The sequence below is a fragment of the Pipistrellus hanaki genome, assembly GCF_964339955.1.
Source record: "Pipistrellus hanaki genome assembly, chromosome: 3".
Taxonomy (NCBI): Eukaryota; Metazoa; Chordata; class Mammalia; order Chiroptera; family Vespertilionidae; genus Pipistrellus; species Pipistrellus hanaki.
The window spans coordinates 96,600,443-96,623,802 of record NC_140505.1 but is presented as its reverse complement, the minus strand read 5'-3'; the positions used below and the strand labels follow the sequence as shown (position 1 = coordinate 96,623,802).

At 41.8% G+C, this 23,360-nt stretch overlaps 1 protein-coding gene across 4 annotated transcripts; it reads left to right on the top strand.

Moving 5' to 3' along the window:
- On the top strand, window positions 1-21,919 carry N4BP2L2 (NEDD4 binding protein 2 like 2). 4 transcript variants are annotated; one of them, XM_084878576.1, is made up of 6 exons: window positions 1-194; window positions 1,336-2,567; window positions 7,404-7,528; window positions 17,034-17,122; window positions 17,487-17,563; window positions 21,536-21,919. In XM_084878576.1, the coding sequence occupies exons 2-6, from the start codon at window positions 1,336-1,338 to the stop codon at window positions 21,735-21,737; spliced, it is 1,725 nt and encodes a 574-aa protein (XP_084734702.1). In that variant the 5' UTR covers window positions 1-194; the 3' UTR covers window positions 21,738-21,919. The 4 variants fall into 4 exon arrangements, with proteins under 4 accessions (XP_084734702.1, XP_084734705.1, XP_084734703.1 ...); XM_084878579.1 differs by lacking the exon at window positions 1,336-2,567 and having other exon boundaries at window positions 2-194; window positions 7,404-7,478; XM_084878577.1 differs by lacking the exon at window positions 1,336-2,567 and having other exon boundaries at window positions 3-194.
- Window positions 21,920-23,360: the final 1,441 nt, after the last annotated feature.

Genomic DNA, 23,360 nt, shown 5'->3' with positions numbered 1-23,360 from the left:
TTCTGGGTCACTGTGAGGTGGCCGCCATTTGTGCGCTGACGAGTGTGGCTCGTAGTTCTGGACGGGCTTTCAGCCCTCCGGAGTTTTGCTCCAGGGCCGTGTTTCCGCGTTTCTTTCAGCGTCTCAGCGGCCTGTGTCCTTCCGGAGCACGGTTTTGTTGCTAGGTGAAGGTCAATGCGGAGCTGTCCGGTAAGGTGAGTAAACAGCCAACTTCAGGTGTGTGTGTTGGGGGGGGTGGGGGGTGGGGGTCGTGGTGAGGACTCTTGCCGTTTTTCCCTTCTAATGTCTTCGATGTGGATTCTCGCCGGCACTTGGTCAGACCCTTCCGTTAGCTGCGCACGGATTCTCGGCAGAACCTGAACTTGTTTCTGTTGGGACTGAGAAAGCAGGAACGCACTTCTGCCGGCCTCCCGGGAGGCTGTGCGCAGGGTGTGTGCGGGGCTGCGCTCCGTGCCCCCGCCCCCTTCTCTTCCTGGGACTTTTCTGACCTCTCCATCGAGGAAACAGGAAGCTGAGGTGGCCGAGTTAGGGCTCTGGTGTTCGGCGTTCCTTACCGTTGTGTCTTTCTGTAGCCTCAGTCCTGTGGGTCTGTTCTCTGTTCGCCTTTTTGCCTTTTTCTTCGTGTTGGAGGAATACCCGAGAGTGGGCAGAACGAAGAACTGAGCAAAGCAAGCTTTCGGATTGTATTATTGAGGGCCCCTGATTTGCCTCATTTTCAGTGCAGCTGAAGTAGTTTTTTCTTTTAAACGATATCTTATCATCAAAATGTATATTATTTATTCAACTTTAGAGAGTCAAAGTTTTTTAAGTTCTCTAAGTTCAGAAATGTGTCATTTAGATTCAAGGAGAGGTTTATCTTTTTTTTCTTTTTTTAAAATATTTTATTGATTTTGTACAGAGAGGAAGGGAGAGAGAGAGAGAGTTAGAAACATCGATGAGAGAGAGTCATCGATCAGCTAGCTGCCTCTTGCACACTCCCTACTGGGGATATGCCCGCAACCAAGGTACATGCCCTTGACCGGAATCGAACCTGGGGCCTTTCAGTCCCCAAGCCGACGCTCTATTCATTGAGCCAAACCGGTTTAGGCAGGTTTCTCTTTAAAAAAAAAAAAAAAAAATGACTACGCTTACCTTCAATGAGATCCCTCTCAAATTATAACAATACTTAAATAGTAACTGATTATAAAGTTACAAATTTATAATTTTTGTATTTTGGGAATATGTTACCATTTACTATCACAAACTTAAGTGCCTTTTTCTATTTTGTTTCCAAAGAAACTTGTTTAGAATTTTTAAAATATTAGCTATTAATTGTATGATTTGTGTGCTCCTTAGATGCCTTATGGTGAAATTGAAGCTAAATCCTTGGGATATGGGGAAGATCTAACAAGTGAACCATGCCATAAAAAATTGAAGTTAACCAAAGAGTCTTTAGTTTTCCCCCATCATGGTAGTTCTAATTTTCACAGAGTCCAAGAGAAAGTTGGAAATGATTGGATCCCTTTGACCATCCCTGATGACAGAGGACATAGTTCTCTTCAGGAGGACACTGTCAAAACCACAGATTTGCTGAAACCTATGCATGATAAGATGCCTGCTGATAGACCAACTGTTAGTGAGTCCATTGATTCACAAGTTTTACAGGCTACAAGTCCTCCATTGGTATCCACAGATGATGAGATATATAGCACAAGTAAAGCATTTATAGGACCCATTTACAAACCCACTCAGGAAAAGAAATGTAATGAAAGGAAGAATCAAGCAGACACAAACAATGGCAAAGGAGGACAAGAAGAGAAACAGAAATTTAACTGCAAAAAATCAGAGATTGATAATGAGTTATTCCAGTTTTACAAAGAAATTGAAGAGCTTGAAAATGAAAAAGATGATTTAGAAGGCAGTAGTAAGGAACCTGAACCCTCTGAGGAACAATTTATTTCATATTATCAAGACAATAATAATGATGTGATCAAATATGAAGAAAAAAAGAAAATAGATCTTACTAATGTTCTTCAGTCACATTGTGGTTATCAACAGTACGTGGGGAATGAGCCAGGCAAATATTCTTGTCATAGGCAAGGAATACCTACATTTGGTGACATGTCCTTTACTTCCTTCAGGCCTGAATGGCAATCAGTGCATTCTTTTATAGTACCCCGAGGTCCTCCTCTTCCCAGTTTTAACTATTTAAATATTCAAAGATTCAATGCTCCACCAAGTCTACCAAATATTTTCCATGGCCCTCAGATTCGAAATGGTTGTTATGAAGATAATTGTCACATTAATTGGGATTGCTTGACTTTTGATCAAAACAATGAATATACTGACTATGAGAATATCATTAGTGATCTTCCCTATGGAAATGACTACACTGTACAAGATGGGTATGTGAATAATGGTTTCTGTGAAACCAGTGAAGGATGCTGGGAAGATCCTTCTATGGACAAGTATAATAGAACAGACAGGTTTATGAACCAGCAGTTTCAAGAGGAAAAATTAAACAAATTACAGAAGTTACTTATTCTTTTAAGAGGCTTGCCTGGTTCTGGGAAAACAACATTATCTCGGTAAGTAAAGGATACCAATTGAATACTTGGTAATTCATTACTTTGAAGTCATAAATGATAGTTGTGATAATTAGTGATAAATGCTTTCATGTTTCTAGTAGAAAATTTTTATTCTTGAAAATGGCATCTGACAGTGTAAATATTTTTAAAAGATGTTTTCTGATAGAGGAAAGGCGAATTGGCATATCTATGTTAATAATTTGCAAAGATCTTTAATAAATACACCATTATATTTTAATAATAAAAAATCCATATGTAATTATGACAGTGGTGAAAGCAAATGCTATTTGAGAATGTGCTGGCCTTCACTTTTAAGTCAGCTATTTAAGAAGAGTTGGGCTTTGACTCCGCTGTTTCACTTTATGACCATGAACAGATTTTGCTGTCTGTTAATACAATAGAATGAGTAATACTTGAGAAGCAAATGAGATAACCCAAGGAAAGTAATTTTGAGCATGTATTAAGCACTGTGCTCTGTTCATACCATTGACTGACAGAGGGAACTCTTGTTTTTGGTTTCTTTGAGTTTGACATGAGCAATATACAGGAGGTTTACAATTGTTTGTATGGAAAAATAATACAACAATTAATAAATAATAATACAAGAATAAACTATCACACTCACAACTATAAATCTACTTTTGCCCACCCCTGTATGAATTAATGGAGTTAGAACTGGTGATGTTTTATCTGATAGAAATATTTCAGATTCATGTTTTTGTCTACATTTTTTAAAAGAATGTTGCACACAAATACATTTTTGCAGTTGTGAAAAATAACACAAAGAAATACAATACAAATTCTTTACAATTCATGTAGGATGATGGAAGGTTTTTGCCAGATAAGGAGAAAAAAAAATTTATGTGGTATTTTCGGGGGGAGGATAAAGAATTCCAAGGAACCATTTTGTAAATGTTTTATATTTACTTGCAAGACAAACCTGAGCAAGCTAAACAAGTTTCTTTAGAAGCAAGAAATTAGAGTAAGATTAAATTTATAACATAGACATTTCAAACTAGATTGTAAGCTTTGATCATTGTAAGTAAATTTTGAGTTTATTTTAGGTCTTTACTTTTTGATTGCTCTTTAGTGAAGATTTTGTAAAGATAAAATTTCAGTTCTTTAGAAAGGATAGAAATTACAAGTGAAGTTGTCACAAACATGGGCACTTTTCTAGATTCATGGAGTATGTTGAAATTGAATATGAATAAAATATAACTCAGTATAATTTCAGGAAGATAGTTGTAGTGGGAGATGATAACATTGATAACATGTAGCATGTATATTTTATTAAGGGATTAGGTACATATAAGAATGGAAGTTATAGTAGAAATTACCATTGGTGTTACAATTTGCAGAGTACTTTTATATATAAAAATCTTGAGATGGGTTGTGTTCTTCTCATTTTATAGAATAAGCAGAGGCTAAAAAGAATAAATTCAACGTAAGGGACTTGGGAGAATTTTCTAAAACTGATAAAAGAACAAACTACTGATATCAATGATAGTGTTTTTTCCCTTCTCCTTTACTTTAGTATCTGATGCATGAAAAGCTCTGCGTGTGACTCCTGACTTGGAGTAGCTTGGTTAAAGAGTATCGCTTTGGTCAACACTATATACTAATAAAAGGATAATATGCAAATTGGTCAGGACGCCCTCATAGAAACAACTGAACAGCAGGCTGTGTGGGGCAACCAGGCCAGCGGGGGGGGGGGGGGGGGGGGGCAGTTGGGGGTGATCAGGCTGGGGGGGGCGGGGGGAGGCTGTTAGGGATGACCAGGCTGGCAAGGGAAGCAGTTGGGGGCAACCAGGCTGGCAGGGAGTGGGGAGGTAGTGGTAATCAGGCCAGCAGGCAGAGACGATTAGTGGTGATCAGTCTGGCGTGGGGGGCAGTTAGGGTTGATCAGGCAGGTGAATAGTTAGGAGCTAGCGGTCCCAGATTGTGAGAAGGATGTCCCAGATTGTAGAGGGTGCAGGCTGAGCTCAGGGGGATCCCCCCTCAACGCACAAATTTCGTTCACCAGGCCTCTAGCTTTTTAATAAAGCAGGATTGTTTGTTTGAAATTGAATATACAGCCACATACTCTCTAGTGAGGAATCTTACCTAACAAGCACGTAAATTGACCATACCTTCGCTACGCCCATAGCCAATCAGACTGATTATGCAAATTAACCTAAATATGGCTGTTAATTTGCATATATAGGTGCCCAGTGCCTGTGTCCCAGAAACATCTTGGCACCCAGGTCACTGTGAGGTAAGGCCGCATGGGCCCAGAGCTGCCTGGGAAGGGCCTGAGACAGGAGACTCCTGGGCAGCCAAGCCTGCAATCAGAACGAGGGGGCAGGAGTGGAGCCTGTGTTCACAGGGAGCTGGGGGTCCCCTGTCCAAGGCCGAAAGCCTCAGCCAGAGGCTTTTGGTCTGGGCAGGCCTGGACAGGGGCGGAACCTGCGATCGCAGGGAGCTGGGGGTCTTCTACCCAAGGCTTTTGGGCAATAGCAGAGCCTGCAATTGTTTGCAGGGAGCTGGGGATTCCCTGCCGAAGGGGTATAGCCCGAGTTCTCCCATCACGGCCAGAATTTCTGATTTCTTTTTTCTTTTTATTTTTTTAATAAATCTTTATTCAGATTATTACAAATGTGTTCCTCTTTCCCTTCCCCCCTCAATTGCTCCCCTCCACCAGGTTCCCACCCTCTGTCCTTTCCCCACCCCCCACTGACCTCATCCATAGGTGCACAGTTTTTGTTCAGTCTCTTCCCACACCCCCCACGCCCCTTGTCCCCGAGAATCGTCAGTCCACTCCCCTTCCATACCTCTGATTCTTTTATATTCACCAGTTAATATTGTTCATCAGATTTTTTAATTCCCTTGGTTTTTAGTTTCACTTGTTCATAGTTATGTATTTGTTGTTCATAATTTTTATCTTTATCTTCTTCCTCTTCCTAAATAACCCCCTTCAGCAATTCATATAATTCTGGTTTGGCGGTGATGAACTCCTTTAGCTTTTTTTTATTTGGGAAGCTCTTTATCTGGCCTTTGATTCTGAGTGATAGCTTTGCTGGGTAGAGTAGTTTTGGCTGTAGGTTCTTGCTATTTATCACCTTGAATATTTCTTGCCATTCCCGTCTGGCCTGCATGGTTTCTGTTGAGAAATCAGCTGACGATCATATGGGTGCTCCTTTATAGGTAACTACCTGCTTTTCTCTTGCTGCTTTTAATATTCTCTCTTTGTCTTTTGCTCTTGGAATTTTAATTATGATGTGTCTTGGTGTGGTCCTCTTTGGATTCTTTTTCTTTGGGGTTCTGTGTGCTTTCTGGACTTGTAAATCTATTTCTTGCCCCAGGTGGGAGTTTTCTGTCATTATTTCTTTTAATATGTTTTCAGTATCTTGCTCTGTCTCTTCTTCTGAGACCCCCATAATTCTGATGTTGGTTCGCTTGAAATTGTCCCAGAGGTTTCTTACACTGTCTTCAACTTTCTGGATTCTCTTATCTTCTTGCTTTTGCAGAGGAGTGTCCTCTGGCTCTTTGTGTTCTAAATCTTTGTCTTGATTCTTGCGATCTTCCAGACTGTTTTTAGGACTCTGTAATATTTTTTATTTCAGACAATGTTGTTGTTTTTTTTTATTTCTAGTTGATCCCTTTTTATTTCTAGTTGATCCCTTTTCATATCCTCATAGGTCTCATTTATTTTATCGGCCTTTTTTAGGATATTCTTGAAAAGCCTTATAACTGTAGTTTTGAACTCAATGTCCATTCTTTTCTTTTCCTCCATCTCCTTCCTTTGTGTCCTTCCTCTTCTCTGCATTTTAGTTGTTTCCCTGATTTGATGGAATAGCTTTGTGTGCTAGGTGTTCTGGTAGAGCCCAGTAGCACAGCCTTCCCAGTTACCTGCGGTGGACAGTCTTGGTGTAGCCCTTTGTGGGCTGTGTGTGCAGTCTTGTTGTTAAACCTTGCTTATTGTTGGTATCACTGGGAAGTGTTGATCTCCAAGCCAATTGGCTGTGAGGATCAGCAGTGTCTCAGCTAGGCGGGCTTCTATACTCTGCTTGGAAGGGGCGGAGTCTTGGGGTGGCGCAGACAATCTTTGGTTTATAATGATTTTGAAAAGACTCATATTCTTTAATAATTTACTTTTGTTAAAGTGGTTGGTATGACATCAGGTATATTTGGATTGATACAGGCATTTTAAAATATATATATTTTTGTGATTTCAGAGAGGAAGGCAGAGGGAGAGAGAGAGAAACATCAATGATGAGGAAGAATCATTGATTGGCTGCCTCCTGCATGTCCCCTACTGATTTAATGTCTTAAAAAAACTGAAGTTTGATCATACTGTGGAGGATCACTGGTTGTTTCACAACATTAAGCCTCAAGCTATTTCTGATTCCTACTTGTTGGTTTTACATTTGTGCTTTATGGAAATGAGTTTATCAGCGCTATCCTGATTTAATTACAGTTTTCCACAGGTGAATTGCTTGCTTATGCTTACTTGCCCTTTAGGTTATCTGCTGCTCTATTTTTAGGCAATTTTAGACACCAAGTACACATTCACTAAAGAAAACCATGGACAGTAGTTGACATAATTTTGTGATTGGTTGAAAGACTTTTAAAAGTTTTAATATGCTGCTTTAAAAAAAGTTTTTGAAACTGGCTATAACTATACAATTAGGTGTTGAAGTGATACTTAAAATCTGCAAGGTTCTTAAGGTTCAGCTCCTATGCTACTATTTTCTGTTTGCAATATACTTACAGGTATGTACCTAAAATTCACTTACTAAGTTTTATTCACGGCTATACATTTTATAAATGGCACTTTATGATTTCTTTTATTAACAGAATTCTGCTTGGGCAGAGTCGTGATGGCATTGTGTTCAGCACTGATGACTATTTTCACCATCAAGATGGGTACAGGTATAATGTTAATCAACTTGATGATGCCCATGACTGGAACCAGAACAGAGGTTTGTTTTAGGCCAAGTCTCCTGGGATAGAATATTTGAGTAAGAGTCAGAAGACCTGGATTTTTTTAATACATTTTTATTGATTTCAGAGAGGAAAGGAGAGGGAGAGAGAGAGAGAAATATCAATGATGAGAGAGAATCATTGATTGGCTGCTCCCTGTATCCCTCTACTGGGGATCAATTCCACAACCCAGGTATGTGCCCTTGACTGGAATCGAACCTAGGACCCTTCAATCCACAGGCTGATGCTCTATCCACTGGGCCAAACCAGCCGGGGCTGGATTTATATTCCTCATTTGACTTCTACCAACTGAATGACTTTCATAAGCCATTTGAACAGCTTTGAGATACAATTTTTTTCATCTACTAGAAACAGTGATACTTGCAAGGTTGTGAAAATCAGAGACTTTAGATAAAATACTTTGTAAACTGTGAATAGTATACCAGTATAAACTGGTAAAATAGTGGGTGGGATATTTTGGTAGGCTTTATTTTATATTGAATAAATTCAGAGAACTGATACTATTGTTATGTATTCCAAAAAGTTATTTCCCTAAGAGTAATGTTAATGTTTTTTAAGGCTTAATATAATGCTGTGAATATTAAAAGTTTTTTTCATTGATATGACTCCATGAAAAATCTATTTGATACATTTTTTAGAAGCATAGAAGTCAATTTCTTTTCATCATGGAATAGTGGTTCTTAATCTTGGCTGCATATTTTAATTACTTGGGGACCTTTTTTAAAAAAAAAAAATATATATATATATATATATGTGCCTGATCCAGACCAGGTCGCTCAGTTGGTTAGAGTGTCATATTGTACACCAGAAAGTTGCAGGTTCGATTCCTGTTCAGGACCATGAACCTGGGTTGTGGATTAAATCCCCTGTGTGGGTGCATACAGTAGGCAACTAATTGGTCTCTCTCTCTCTTTCATTTCTCCTTCCTTTCCCTCTCTTCCCTGCCCTTCCCCTACAAAAAAACAAACAAAACACCTAAGTCTGAGTTAGCCCCAGAGATTCTGGTTTAGATTGTCTGGAGTGGATCTAAGCATTGGTTTGTGTGTGTGTTTTAAGTTACCCAGACATTCTCATGTTGCAGTCAGATTGAATACTTGGTCTAGAATTATGTTACTAAATGAATATAGTGTAAGTTAATTTATTTTCTAATAGATGAATGCATTGATGATAGCCCTAGCTGGTTTGGCTCAGTGGATAGAGCGTCAGCTTGAGGACCAAAGGGTCCCAGGTTTGATTCCGGTCAAGGACACATGCTCTGATTGTGGGCTTGATCCCCAGTAGGGGGCATGCAGGATATTTCTATCTCTCCTTCTCCCTTCCTTTCTGAAAACAAATTGATTTTATTAAGAGAAAATATAAACCTAGAGTCAGATTACACTGAACCCCATGTACTTATCACTCAGAATTATCAGTTATCATACCAGTTGCCATATTGACTTTATTTTTGTTTTCACTCCTCACCTTTTCTAATTACTAAAGCATTTTGAAACAGTTCTAGACATTATACTTTATGCGTTTCAAATTAACCCCCTTCTTACTTAATGTTATTTAAATATAGTACCATCATCACACCTAAAAAAAAACACCCATAAAATTCCTTGACATCATATAACAGGGGCCCTCAAACTTTTTAAAGTGGGGGCCAGATCACGGTCCCTCAGAGAGCTGGAGGGCCGGACTATATGAACTACTAATTCCTACTGTAACACCTCAGCTGCGCTCACTGCCCAAAAAACCTGGCGGGCCGGATCAGACTCCTCTGCGGGCCGTAGTTTGAAGACCCCTGTCATATAATATCCAGTCTGTAATCAAATTTCCTCTATTGTCTTAACTGTTTACTTACAGGATCCAAACAAGGTCCTTATACAGTACATTTGATTTTGTTTTTTTTAATTGTTAATGTGTAGCAGTTTCTCCTTTTGTCACCCTTATACTATTAATTTGTTGATGAAATTTGGTTGTTTGTCTTGTAGAATATCCCATATTCTGTAGTTGTCTATTTGCTTCCTTGTGTTTATGTGAGAAATGTCCAAACTTGTAAGAATTTTTATGCATTTATTTGAGCCGAAGCGACTACAATAGCCAGGAAGCAAAATCTCAACAGGTTGAGAAAATGTTCCAGAAAAATAGCATATTTACTACTTATCTTATACATCAGCATCAAAGGGGAAGAAGTATGGGGTTACATGAAATCCACTGTTCATAGATTAGGGAGTTGGGGTAAAGCAAAGCGGGGAAATCTCTGAAATTGGATAAACAGTAAAACAGTCACCCACACTTCTTTTACATTGGTGGGTGGATATAGGATGGTTAATAGTTAACATTTACAGCACATAGAGATGGACATTTACAGCACATAGAGATGCTATAACAAAGAGGGGTTCTGTGATATGGTGCTCTGTGCAAGATTGTGCCATGAAGGGTCTGGGAAAAGGGATTATTCTGACTTTCCAAAGGCATGTTATTATAGGTGCAAAGAGACAGTAGACTGCCTCAATTAAGGTATAGATTGACCTTTGTTAGGGAAGATACCATCCTAGGATATGACTACCTACCATGACTTGCTTTTTTTTTTTCTTTGCTTTTTTTTTTTTACATTTTTTAAATTAAATTATTATCTGTGTACGTATTTTAACATTGCCCACACCCACACCATGACTTGCTTTTAGTTAGGAAGTTTTAATTTCAGATCATCCTTTAGGTCTCTTGTGTTTGTAAGGCTGCCATGCAGGCCTCCCTGACCTTGTCAGGTTTAGTTTGTGGCCCCCTTTTGGCCACACATAGGGTAACCATCTAACTTGTTTCTCTTTCCCCTATATTGCTTTAAATAGAAGTTAAGTGTACAGGAAGCAATCGCTTGATATAGCTCTCTCACATAGGTGTTTTTCTCTCTGACTGTCCCTCTCCCTTCTACCCTCTAAAAACCAATGGAAAAATATCCTTGGGTGAGGATTAACAAAACACAAAGAAGAGGATTAATTATGTTCAACTTTTTTTTTTTTTTTTTTTTGCAGGGAGTAAGCAAAGTCTGATTATCTAATTTTTAGTGATGCTAAAAATGATCAGTGTAAGGGTGTTGGCGGGTGATGTGGACTGTGAAAGAATTCACTACTAAAAGAAGAGATAGATGCAGGAAGTCTATTTTTACTTAACCAGAAGGGAAAGGGCCAGTGCAGTGCTAACCAATACAAGGGCAAGTAAAAGAACAGCCACCTACTCTTTTAAAGCGTAATGGCTGCTGTTGCTAGGTGACAATGAAGGGAGAGGGATTTGAGGCTAAGACAGTTCGCAGATGTCTAGGGAGGTGTCTTTTCAGTATTGTGACCAACTAGGGCACCAACAGCTAATTTGAAGCACATCCTAGATTTCTCATCACAGATTGTTCTTCCTGCAGAGAAACTTAGAGCCCATGTAGCTCAAAAATTTAATTTCATGGATTGTGGATTTTGAGGCCCATGGTTTTTGTTTTTGTTTTTTTGTTGTTGGGTGTTTTGTGTGTTTTTTTTTAAATGAAAGATTTGGTCACTTTATGATTGGGGATAGAGCAGTGGGGAGTGAATAGCATCTTGGTGTCCTATTGAATATGACCCAAATTCTAAATTTCTATTGGTGTTTAGAGATACCTTCTTCCAAATATGTACTCAGCTACAGTCATTACTACTTAACTAACCTTTAGAATTCTGTCTGCCCTGGACCTTTGTATAAATGTTTTCATTATGTAGAACTTACTAAATCCCAAGAAAACTTCTCTATCATTGCATTTTGCCTCAATCTTTTAAATTTTATTATGAACTCTTAATTATATTTGTCTGTTTACACTTAAGAGTTATATACTTTTGTCATAACAGTGGTTCACTGTGGCAGTGATTTTTCACCTCATGGGAGAAGAGATGGTGTAGAGATAGGGAGACTGATGAACCAAAAGATAGATATAGAGACAGTAAAGCAACAAGCAGACTGTTAAATTACAGCAGGGAGGGTAGGGAGATCTGGGATAGTTAAGAGATCAACCGAAGGACTTGTATACGTGCATGTAAGTACAACCAATGGACACAAAACTTTGGGGAGGGAGGGGGCCAATGGTATAGGTACACAGATAATAATTTAATAAAAAAAAGTTAATATAAAAAATAAATAAAAGTTCTTCTATTTCGGCTCCCAGTTTGAGTCATAGTCCTAAGACATATTAACCAATTTTGCAGGATAGGATAATATTGGTTGTAGGTCCTTTTATTACTGTGAAAATTTATTGCCACTCCCTTCTGGCCTGCAAAGTTTCTGTTGAGAAATCAGCTGACAGTCTTATGGGAACTCCCTTGTAGGTAACTAACTACTTTTCTCTTGCTGCTTTTAAGATTTTCACTTTGTCTTTCATCTTTTGCATTTTATGTGTCTTGGTGTGGGCATCATTTTTTGTTGCTTTTGTAGTGTGTGCCTCTTTGGGTTCCTCTTATTTGGAACTCTCTGCTCTTCCTGAACTTGACTCTAAAAAAATAATAAACAAACAGAACAGAAATTGACTCATAAATAGAACATTTTGAATGGTTGCCAGATGGGAAGGGTGTTGGAATGGGTGAAAAGGTGAAGGTAAGAAGTACAAATTGGTTAGAGTACAAATAGAGAATAGTCATGGGGATGTAAAGTACAGCATGGAGGTTATAATAAATAATATTATAATAACTATATCTGGTGTCAGATGGATATGAGATTTATTGAGATGATCACTTAGTAAGTTCTATAATGTCTATTTCTAATCACTGGGGTGTATACATGAAACTAATATATTGTATGTCAACTGTAATTTAAAAATAAAAAAATGATTTTAAAAAATAACCACAAAGTTAGTTTGTTAGTATATATACCAACTATATAAAATTTTGGTATATAAAATTTTGCTGGTAAGGAATGATAAATCGGAGGGAGGATCCAAGATGGCTGCTCGGGTATACACCTAGCCGCAGCAGCTCACAACAATTTCAAAGGAATACAACTAAAATGTAGAGTGGACATTGCCCAGAGCTACAGGTAGTCGACTGACTGAAAACTCTACAATAGGAAGGAGGGAGAAAACCAGAAGGAAAATCAGAGGAGCTGAAAAAAAGCCTAAGGTACGGAGACATGCTGCGCGCTCGCACACACGCGCGCGCGGAGAGGTCGCAGCCGGAGAGGAGGAGAGGGCTGGGTGCTGCCTGGCGTTCCCTAGCAGGAAGGAAATAGAACCCCCAGCCTGGGCTGAACCCCCGAACCGGCAGCACTGAGCCCCAAGTTATGTGCCAGACCCTGGGGACCCAGGCTCCAGCAGGGGGAGACAATCCCGGGGGACGGCGAAATGCGGGGCCCCCGGAGTCGCGCGCACATGGCGCGCAGAGGACTGAATGTTGACTCTGATGCTGGATTACCCTAGCCGGAAGAAACAAAGCCTCCGGCGGCAGCTCTGAGCCTCAGTCCAGACCTCCCCGAACTCCAGGTCTGGGCCAGTCCCTGGGGACCCAGGCTCGGGCAGGGGGAGACGGGGCTGTGAGGTGGAGTCCTGGGAGCGCGGCGAAAGGCCGAGCCCCCGGAGTCGCGCACACTGTGCGCAGAGGACAGTCTGTTGACTCTGATCCTGGACTCCCCTAGTGGGAGGGAGAAAGAAAGCTCCAGACTGGAGGAACGCCACGAGGAGCAGGAGCCCCTGCCAGACACCGGCCAGCTGGGCGCCAGCAAGGAGCCGGGCGACGGGGCCCCCAGTGGGGGGGGTGCCCCTGAGCCTTCGACTGCTGAGCGCTGGCAACGGAGCCAAGGACGGGGGCTGCTTCCTGGGCGGCGCCGACCCCGGCAACAGGCTGGAGCAGCGCGGGAGCCCGCGGAGAACAAAGGGGTGCCACAGGCCAACCTGCTGAGCTCCCAGGACAAGGAGGAAGAAACCAAAGAAGTTCTCAATGTGAAGAAATCAAGTGAGAGCAAATGATAGTAAAATTACTTAAGAAAGAATACAAAGAAGATCTTGAAAAATCAAAGACTAAGTCAGAACTCAACGCACCAGCCAACATTGCAACATAAATGCGTTTTGTTGTTTTTTTTAAAAAAAGAAAAAAAAAAGAAGAGAAAAAAGGGACAGAATGTTGGAACAGCGGCGACCAGGCCTAGAGTGGCCAGGCACAAGGCAGTGGCAGCTGGGCCCGGAGCAGCAGTGGCCAGGCCCCAGAACAGCAGCAGCCAGAACAAAAGCATCAACGGCCAGCACTGGAGCAGCCAGACCTGGGGCAGTGGCAGCCAGGCCTGAGGCAGAGGCGGCCAAGCCCAGGGTGGCCAGTCCAGGAACACCCAGACACGGAGTGGCTGGGCCCGGAGAAGCCCGGCCCAGAGCAGCCGGGTTGGGAGCAGCCAGGCCCAGAACAGCAGTAGACAACCACGAAGAATCCAGGCTGGGAGCGGCCAGGCTCGGAGCAGCCGGGTCGGGTGCGGCCAGGCCCGGAGCAGCTGGGTCTGGTGTGGCCAGGCCTGGAGCAGCGGCTGCCAGGCTAGGAGCGGCCAGGCCCGGAGCAGCAGCTGCCAGGCTGGGAGCAGCCAGGTCCGGAGCAGCCGGGTCTGGTGTGGCCAAGCCCGGAGCAGCGGCTGCCAGGCTGGGAGCGGCCAGGCCCGGAGCAGCAGCTGCCAGGCTGGGAGCGGCCAGGCCCGGAGCAGCCGGGTCTGGTGCGGCCAGGCCCGGAGTAGCGGCTGCCAGCCTGGGAGCGGCCAGGCCCGGAGCAGCCGGGTCTGGTGCGGCCAGGCCCGGAGCAGCGGCTGCCAGGCTGGGAGCGGCCAGGCCCGGAGCAGCCGGGTCTGGTGTGGCCAGGCCCGGAGCAGCGGCTGCCAGGCTGGGAGCGGCCAGGCCCGGAGCAGCAGCTGCCAGGCTGGGAGCGGCCAGGCCCGGAGCAGCCGGGTCTGGTGCGGCCAGGCCAGGAGCAGCGGCTGCCAAGCTGGGAGCGGCCAGGCCCGGAGCAGCCGGGTCTGGTGCGGCCAGGCCAGGAGCAGCGGCTGCCAGGCTGGGAGCGGCCAGGCCCGAAGCAGCCGGGTCTGGTGCGGCCAGGCCAGGAGCAGCGGCTGCCAGGCTGGGAGCGGCCAGGCCTGGAGCAGCCGGGTCTGGTGCGGCCAGGCCCGGAGCAGTGGCTGCCAGGCTGGGAGTGGCCAGGCCTGGAGAAGCGGCTGCCAGGCTGGGAGCGTCCAGGCCCGGAGCAGCTGGGTCTGGTGCGGCCAGGCCCGGAGCAGCGGCGGCCAGGCTGGGAGTGGCCAGGCCCGGAGCAGCCGGGTCTGGTGCGGCCAGGCCTGGAGCAGCGGCTGCCAGGCTGGGAGCGGCCAGGCCCGGAGCAGCCGGGTCTGGTGCGGCCAGGCCAGGAGCAGCGGCTGCCAGGCTGGGAGCGGCCAGGCCCGGAGCAGCAGCTGCCAGGCTGGGAGCGTCCAGGCCCGGAGCAGCTGGGTCTGGTGCGGCCAGGCCCGGAGCAGCGACTGCCAGGCTGGGAGCGGCCAGGCCCGGAGCAGCCAGGTCTTGTGCGGCCAGGCCCGGAGCAGCAGCTGCCAGGCTGGGAGCGGCCAGGCCCGGAGCAGCCGGGTCTGGTGCGTCCAGGCCAGGAGCAGTGGCTGCCAGGCTGGGAGCGGCCAGGCCCGGAGCAGCCGGGTCTGGTGCGGCCAGGCCAGGAGCAGTGGCTGCCAGGCTGGGAGCAGCCAGGCCCAGAGCAGCGGCTGTCAGGCTGGGAGCGGCCAGGCCCGGAGCGGCCGGGACCGGAGCAACCGGTCCCAGAGCAGCCGGGTCGGGTGCGGCCAGGCCTGTAGCAGCAACAGCCAAGTCCAGAGCAACTAGGTCGGGAGCGGCAGTGACCAGACCCGGAGCAGCTGGTTGTGGAACGAACCAGAGCAACAGAGGCCAGGCCCGAAACAGCTCGCTCCTCGCCTGTACCTGCCCACAGCTGCCTCTCAGACATGGCTGGAAACTTTTGCGGGAACTTGAGGGTCTGCTGAATCAAGTGATGAAGGCTTAGATCTGGATGTGTTGAGTTAGTATAGCGCTGGGGTGTTGATCTGTAAGTGCCTTGGGTGGGGCCTGGATGAGGCTGGTTGACCTATTTGGAAATGTCTTTTGTGTGAAGTGTATCATTGGGCATGTGGAGGTATTAGTGATATGAGATAATGCTAAGTAACAGATTTACTATCTGAAAAGGGATTTACTATCGGGGAAAGGGAGGGAGGAAGAGACTGAACATAAACTGTGCACCTATGGATGAGGACAATGGGGGATGGGGAGGGGGCGGAGGGTGGGGTGGGAACCTGGTGGAGGGGGGAAGAAATGAGGAACCTTTGTAATAATATGAACAATAAAGATTGATTTGAAAAAAAATTAAAAAAAAAAAAGAAAAAAAAAAAGAAAAAAAAAAAAAAAAAGGAATGATAAATCCATAGCATTTTTGTAATATATTTTATTGATTTTTTACAGAGGAAGAGAGAGGGATAGAGAGTTAGAAACATCGATGAGAGAGAAACATCGATCAGCCGCCTCCTGCATACACCCCACTGAGGATGTTCCCGCAACCAAGGTACATGCCCTTGACCGGAATAGAACCTGGAACCTTTTTTTTTTCTTTCTTTTTAAATATATTTTATTGATTTTTTACAGAGAGGAAGAGAGAGGGATATAGAGTTAGAAACATCAGTGAGAGAGAATCTTCGATCAGCTGCCTCTTGCACACCCCCCACTGGGGATGTGCCCGCAACCAAGGTACATGCCCTTGACCTGAATCGAACCTGGGACCTTTCAGTCCGCAGGCCAACGCTCTATCCACTGAGCCAAACCGGTCTTGGCCATAGCATTTTTTTAAAAGCATTATTTGTACCCTGGCTGGGTAGTTCAGTTAGTTGGAGTGTCATCCCGATATTCCAAAAGCATCATTTGTAATTGTAAAACATTGGAAAATACAGATAAGCATAAAATGGCAAACATTCTTACCACCTATAGAATACTACTTTTGATATCTTAGCTATTCTTATATCTTTATATCTTGACCAAAGTAAGATCATACTTGCATATTATCTTCCAACTTGCCATTTTCAGTTAACAAATCTCCATCTTTCCATGTCATTAAATGTTCACCTCTTTCCATATTCAGACCATATTCAGATGTAACTTACTCCTGTATTTGAGAGTTATATAATGAAAGTTAGCTCTAGACTAAACTCTTTACTAGGTGTAAGAACGAAGTTTCCTCAACATGTCCTTTACAATTAATCAAAACCAGTATCTGGTCTGGAAAATGTATGGGGCATGTGATTGTGTCTCATAATTCCCTTTTAATCTAGCAGAGTCCCTTTTTTCCATGGCACTAATTTAAGAAATTACATAGGTTTGGTTTTCAGTATACGTAGATATGTAGAAAATTTCTTAGTAATGAAAGTTAGAGTTTTATTTCTGTATTTTAACCTAATAGTTCTTTGTTTTTATTTTTGTTTTTAAATTCATTTTTTTTATTTCAGCTAAACAAGCTATCAATCAGGGGAGATCTCCAGTTATAATAGACAACACTAATACACAGGCTTGGGAAATGAAACCATATGTGGAAATGGTAAATATGAAATATGAGAGCATTTTTATTTTTTCATATTCTGGAATTTTGGTCACTTTGATCTTTATTATTAAAACATTTTCTTTGTTTTCTAAAGAAGTATGATTGTTTATTTTAAAAATATGGGAATGTTGCTTATTAAAGAATATGCTTATCTTGTAGGTTTTGCTTGAACTTGATGGTAATTGGAATTTTACCAGTTAAATGGTCTTAAAATTGTTGTAAAACATATTATTTTAAAAGTAAAATTTTTCTTGGTGGAGCAAATTTAGAAGTATTACCTAAATGAAATTTATATCTGCCTTCTTTTTACTTTATAAGAAGTATTCTCTGGGTTTGTGTTTTCTTCCTTTCCTCGGAATAGGCCATAGGAAAAGGATACAGAGTAGAGTTTCATGAACCTGAAACTTGGTGGAAATTTGATCCTGAAGAATTAGAAAAGTAAGACACTCAAATTTATTTTGAATATTTTTATTTTTTCTTTCTTTTCTCCTTTACATGATCAATGTCCACTAGCTTTGCTTATCATGTCTTTTACTGCTTATGATTAGGAACCACTATTTCTTACTTTCTGTTAACCTGTTAACTGGGGAGTTCTCTTTTTAATGACGCAACCTGTAACGGGCACGTATTCTTTCACTAGGACGTAATTTCATATTATTTTTATTTATTTATACTTAATGAAAATAAATGAAATATATATATTTTTTCATTTATTTATATATATAAAGCACGAAGGAAAATACAAAATTACAAAAAAAAAATACAAAAGAATACCGACAAAAAAAAATGGACACGTCAAATTAAAAAATTTACAAACAATGATAAAGATTACAAAAAATAGCCGAAACTGGTTTGGCTCAGTGGATAGAGCGTCGGTCTGGGGACTGAAGGGTCCCGGGTTCGATTCCAGTCAAGGGCATGTACCTTGGTTGCAGGCACATCCCCAGTGGGGGGTGTGCAAGAGGCAGCTGATCAATGTTTCTCTGTCATCTCATCGATATTTCTAACTCTCTATCCCTCCCCTTTCCTTCCTCTCTGTAAAAAAATCAATAAAATATTTTTTTTAAAAAGATTACGAAAAATATATACCGTCCCTCTCGGGGCACAACATATATTTCAAGGACGTATTCATACGTCCTACCCGTTCCGTTCCTGATTTTGTTTATATTGTTTACGTTTGATGTATTTATAGGTCCCGCTCGGTTAACAGGTTAAGAGGAACATTGACTTTAATTCAGTGTTTTTGAGACACCTTGCTTGTTAAATTTTATTAAGTTTTTGTTGTAGTTGTTAAGTATATTTGAGGAAAAATTAGAACTTTTCCCTCTGGTTTTGAGCTAGGCCACTTCTCTACATATTCCTTCCAACTTCATCGCCTTCCTGTTTTAGATCCCATAACCTTTTTACTTGATATTTTCATCTTACTCCCTCTTTTCACCTTTACCACTACAGCTCTATAATCCTATAACCAAGATCCTTGGAATCAATGTGTTTTGGAAATCATATTTGGGGGGATGTTAGAAAGGTAATATAGTGATGTCAAAACACCCCCTAGCAGAGTTTGGGCAGCTTGTCATAATCCAGTATCTTACTATATCTATGGCAAATCATGACTAAGCAGCCTAAATAGTTAAGAAACACTGCATAATCCAAGGATCCTCAAACTTTTTAAAGTGGGGGCCAGATCACGGTCCCTCAGAGAGCTGGAGGGCCGGACTATATGAACTACTAATTCCTACTGTAACACCTCGGCTGCGCTCACTGCCCAAAAAACCTGGCGGGCCGGATCAGACTCCTCTGCGGGCCGCATGTGGCCCGCGGGCCGTAGTTTGAAGACCCCTGGGCCATAATCTATTGTCAGTTCAAGAAGATCGGGCTGCCAAATGAGTACAGGTCTGGTTAAGTTTTGCTGCTATATGAGTCCATAAAAACCTGAGCTTTCGGAGCATTTTAGGTTTCAGAATTTGTGTTAAGGAATTATGGACTCATATTACTTTCAACCCTAATCTGTTTGTATCGACCTTTATCCCTTTCTTCTCACAGTGCTGGTTTTCCTGACTGACTTTTTTTCCTTCACTTTCACACCCTCCCTCCCTTTTGATAAGAACTTTAAGATAAAATTCATATAGTTTACAATTTACCCATTGAAAGAATGTAGTTTAATGGTTTGCAGTATATTCACAGAGTTCTGCAGCCATCACCTCCCCTTTTTAAAAATATATATTTTATTGATTTTTACAGAGAGTAAAGGAGAGGAAGAGAGAGTTAGAAACATCGATGAGAGAGAAACATTGATCAACTGCCTCCTGCACACCCCACTGGGGATGTGCCCGCAATCAAGGTACATGCCCTTGACCAGAATCGAACCTGTGACCCTTTAGTTCAAAGGCCAATGCTCTATCCCATAAGCCAAATAAAATCATTTTTATTTTTCACACCTCAGTTTGCTCTCTTCCAGCTTAAAGTGCTATTCTATGTGATATCCAACTAACTTAATTTTTTCTCCCTTGTCTTTTATTCCTTTGATTACCTTACTTTCCCTTTCTGACTTATATGCCATGTGTTCATATATGGATAAATAAACAGATAGATTTACTAATATATGATATTATTTACCTGCTCTGAGTATATTGTACCTCAGGTAAAAGAGAAGTTTAAATAAGAAAGATATTTGGGTTATAATGAACAAATGAATTGATGAAATGCAATTAGAATTTGTTTATACTTAAGGGACTGTTGAAATTTATTTTAACTCTTAATATAAATTGATTTTACAAACTAAAATCAGTTTGATGTCTGGTATAGTTTGCTTTTTTGTATAAAATTGATTGAATTGTCAAATTGATTATCTTGCCAATTTCTAACCTGAGGTCTCTTTTTTAGTCTTCTATCTTTTCTTTTGCTTTCTCTTCTTATCTTTAACACTAGAGGCCTGGTGCATGAAATTCGTGCGTGTTGGGGAGGGGTAGTGTGTTGTGTCCCTCAGCCCAGCCTGCATCCTCTCCAATCTGGGATCCCTCTCACAATCCAGGACTGCTGGCTCCTAATTGCCCCTAATGCTTTGGCCTGCCAGCCTGGTCGCCCCTAACTGCCCTTCGCTGCAGGCCTGGTCACCTACCAACTGCCCTCCCCTTTAGGCCTGATCACCCCTAACTGTCCTCCCCTGCTGGTCTGGTTGCCCCCAACTGCCCTCCCCTGCAGGCCTTGTCCCTCCCAACTGCCATCCCCTGCAGGCCTGGTCTCCCCCCACTTCCTCCAACTGCCCTCCCTTGCAGGCCTTGTTCCTCCCAACTGTCATCCCCTGTAGGCCTAGTCCCCCCCAAATGCCCTCCTCTGCTGGCCTGGTCCCCCCACAAATGCCCTCCCCTGCTGGCCATCTTGTGGCAGCCATCTTGTGTCCACATGGGGATGGCCATCTTGTGTGTTTGAGTGATGGACAATTTGCATATTACCTTTTTATTGTATGGGATGAGCACCAATAGTTTTGAAAAGTAAACATTCCTTCTGTGTCCTTTTTCTGGGAAAATGAATTAGTAAATCTAGAACTCTAATATTAAATGTGTGTTTTGCCATGTCCAAGTCAAATTATGGAAAACTACAAGGATAAAATAAGTTGTAAAAAGTTAATGTTGGTCAAGAATAATTTTTAAACCATTTCTTCTTTTCATAAGTAAATTCACAGATAAAAGTACATGAAATACAAACATAGGACATGTCCTAAAATAAGTTTTAAAAAGTGACAAATATTTTATATGGATTTTTGTAAGTCCTACAAGTGCACTCAATTCTATAATCCTCAAACTGACTCTCTTGCCCGGCAGGTGTCGCTCATTGGCTGAGCGTCAACCTATGAGCCAGGAGCTAATGTTTCGATTCCCAGTTAGGGAACATGCCCAGTTTGTGGACTTGATCCCCAGTGTGGGACAGGCAGGAGGTAGCTGATCATAGTTCTATATCATTGTTGATATCTCCCTCCCTCCCTCTCTCCCTCCTTCCCTCCCTCCCTCCCTCTCCCTCTCTCTCTCTCTCTCTCTCTCTCTCTCCCTTCCTCTCTGAAATCAATTAAAAATATATATTAAAAAGAAAACTGACTTATAATCTTTTATATTTTTAAAGAAGGGAGATTAATTCAGTGGTTCAGTGAATCAGTAGTTAGTTCTGTGTGATGAAGATTTAACTATTTAACATTTTGCTCTGATTTATAGTATCTTTAAACCTTTAAAAATACTGTTAAAATTTTTGAGAGAGCCATGATAAATTTTTTGGTATAGAATGCAGGTAAATGAGATGTATCTTCTAGTATTTATTTGCTAAAAATAATTTAGAGTAGGTACCCTTATTTTGAAACAATTTACTGTCTAAGCTTATAAATTGTTTAAAAAGAATTAAAATCTTTTTCTTTTTCGTTAGGAGGAATAAACACGGTGTGTCTCGAAAGAAGATTGCTCAGATGTTGGATCGTTATGAATATCAAATGTCCATCTCTATTGTAATGAATTCAGTGGAACCAATGCACAAAAGTACACAAAGACTTCCTCCCTCAGAGGAGAAACAGAGGTGGGGAGGCTCTCTAGGCTCACACAACCAAGTATGTGTCACATTCAGTCAATAAGGTGGCTATTTTCAGCTAACACATTTGTTGCTTGCCCTTAAACAACATTAATGAGCCTTTCTTAAAGTTTAAAGTTTTAGATTTTTAAAAAAAGACTACATTGCACCACAGAGGATGTTCCCAGCAGTTGTTTAAATTCTAAAATGTAAATAAAAATTATGTAAAATTGTATTTTAAATGTTTTTATAATCTTTTGTTGTGATACCTTTGGTTATAATGAAGTTACATGAGTGAATAGGAACTAGAATGTTTTCTACAATTGAATTTTAAACTAATTTTATCTATTTTGTAAACAGTGTTGAACAGCTTTATAGGTTATACTCCAAACTGACTTTTCATAAAATTTTAGTATTTTTCCTTTAGCACCTTAAATATATAAGAAATACTTCCTTAACTGGTTTGGCTCAGTGGATAGAACATTGGCCTGCAGACTAAAGGGTCCCAGGTTTGATTCTGGTCAGGGGCATATACCTTGGTTGCAGTCTCAATCCTTGGCCCTGCTCAGGGTGCATATAGGAGGCAACCAATTCATGTATCTCTCACATTGATGTTTTTTCTCTCTGTGTGTCTTTCCCTCTCTCTTCTACTTTCTAAAAATCAGTGGGAAAATATCTTCAGGTGAGGATTAACAACAACAAAAAATAGTAAAATAAAAAGAAATACTTTTTTTTTCCTTATTCATAGTATATTCTTTTGACCTTTTTAAATTATTGTTCCGTTTTGTTAATCCTCATTCGAAGATATTTTTTTCATTGATTTTTTTTCTCTCTATTGACTTAGAGAGTGTGGAAAAGATAGAGGGGGAGAGAAAGAGAGAGCAATTTGGAATATAAGGAAGCAGACAGAAAACACCCAATTAGAACAGGAAAAAAATAATAGTATTAGTAACCTTTGGGACAATTTCAAGTGTACCAATAATCGCATCATGGAAGTGCCAGAAGAAGACAGAAATTGAAAACCTTTAAAAAAAGAAAATAAGAGAAACTTTCTCAACTTGGTGAAGAAAATAAATATACAACTCCTGTTAATGCAGAATATCCCAAACAAGATGAACCCAAAGAGGCCTACACTAAGACACGTCATAAATAAAATGCCAAATGTTAACCCTGGCTGGTGTAACTCAGTTGGTCATTGTCCTATGCAGCAGAGGATTTGCCAGTTTGATTCCTGTTCAAGGGCATATGCCTGAGTTGCAGACTCGATCCTTGGTGGGGGAATGCAGGAGGTAGCCCATATCTGGTCCACTCTCACATTGATACTGTTCTCTCCCTCTCCTTTCCTCTCTCTAAAAATCAAACTTTTTTTTTAAATGCTAAAGATTAAATCTAAAGAGTCTCAAAAAAGGGGACATCTATAATACTTTCAACCAATAAGATAAATTTTAAAAAGTGGGAGAATCTCGAAAGCAGCAAGAGAAAGCAGTTAGTAACCTACTTATGGAGCTCCCAGAAGACTGTCAGCTGATTTCTTAACACAAACTTTGCATGCTCAAACAGAAAGTATTCAAAGTGATAAAAAGCAGAGCCCTACAATCAAGATTATCCAGAAAAGCTATCATTTAAAATAGAAGAACTGATAAAGAGCTTCCCAGACAAGAAAAAGCTACAGGAGTTCATTGCCACC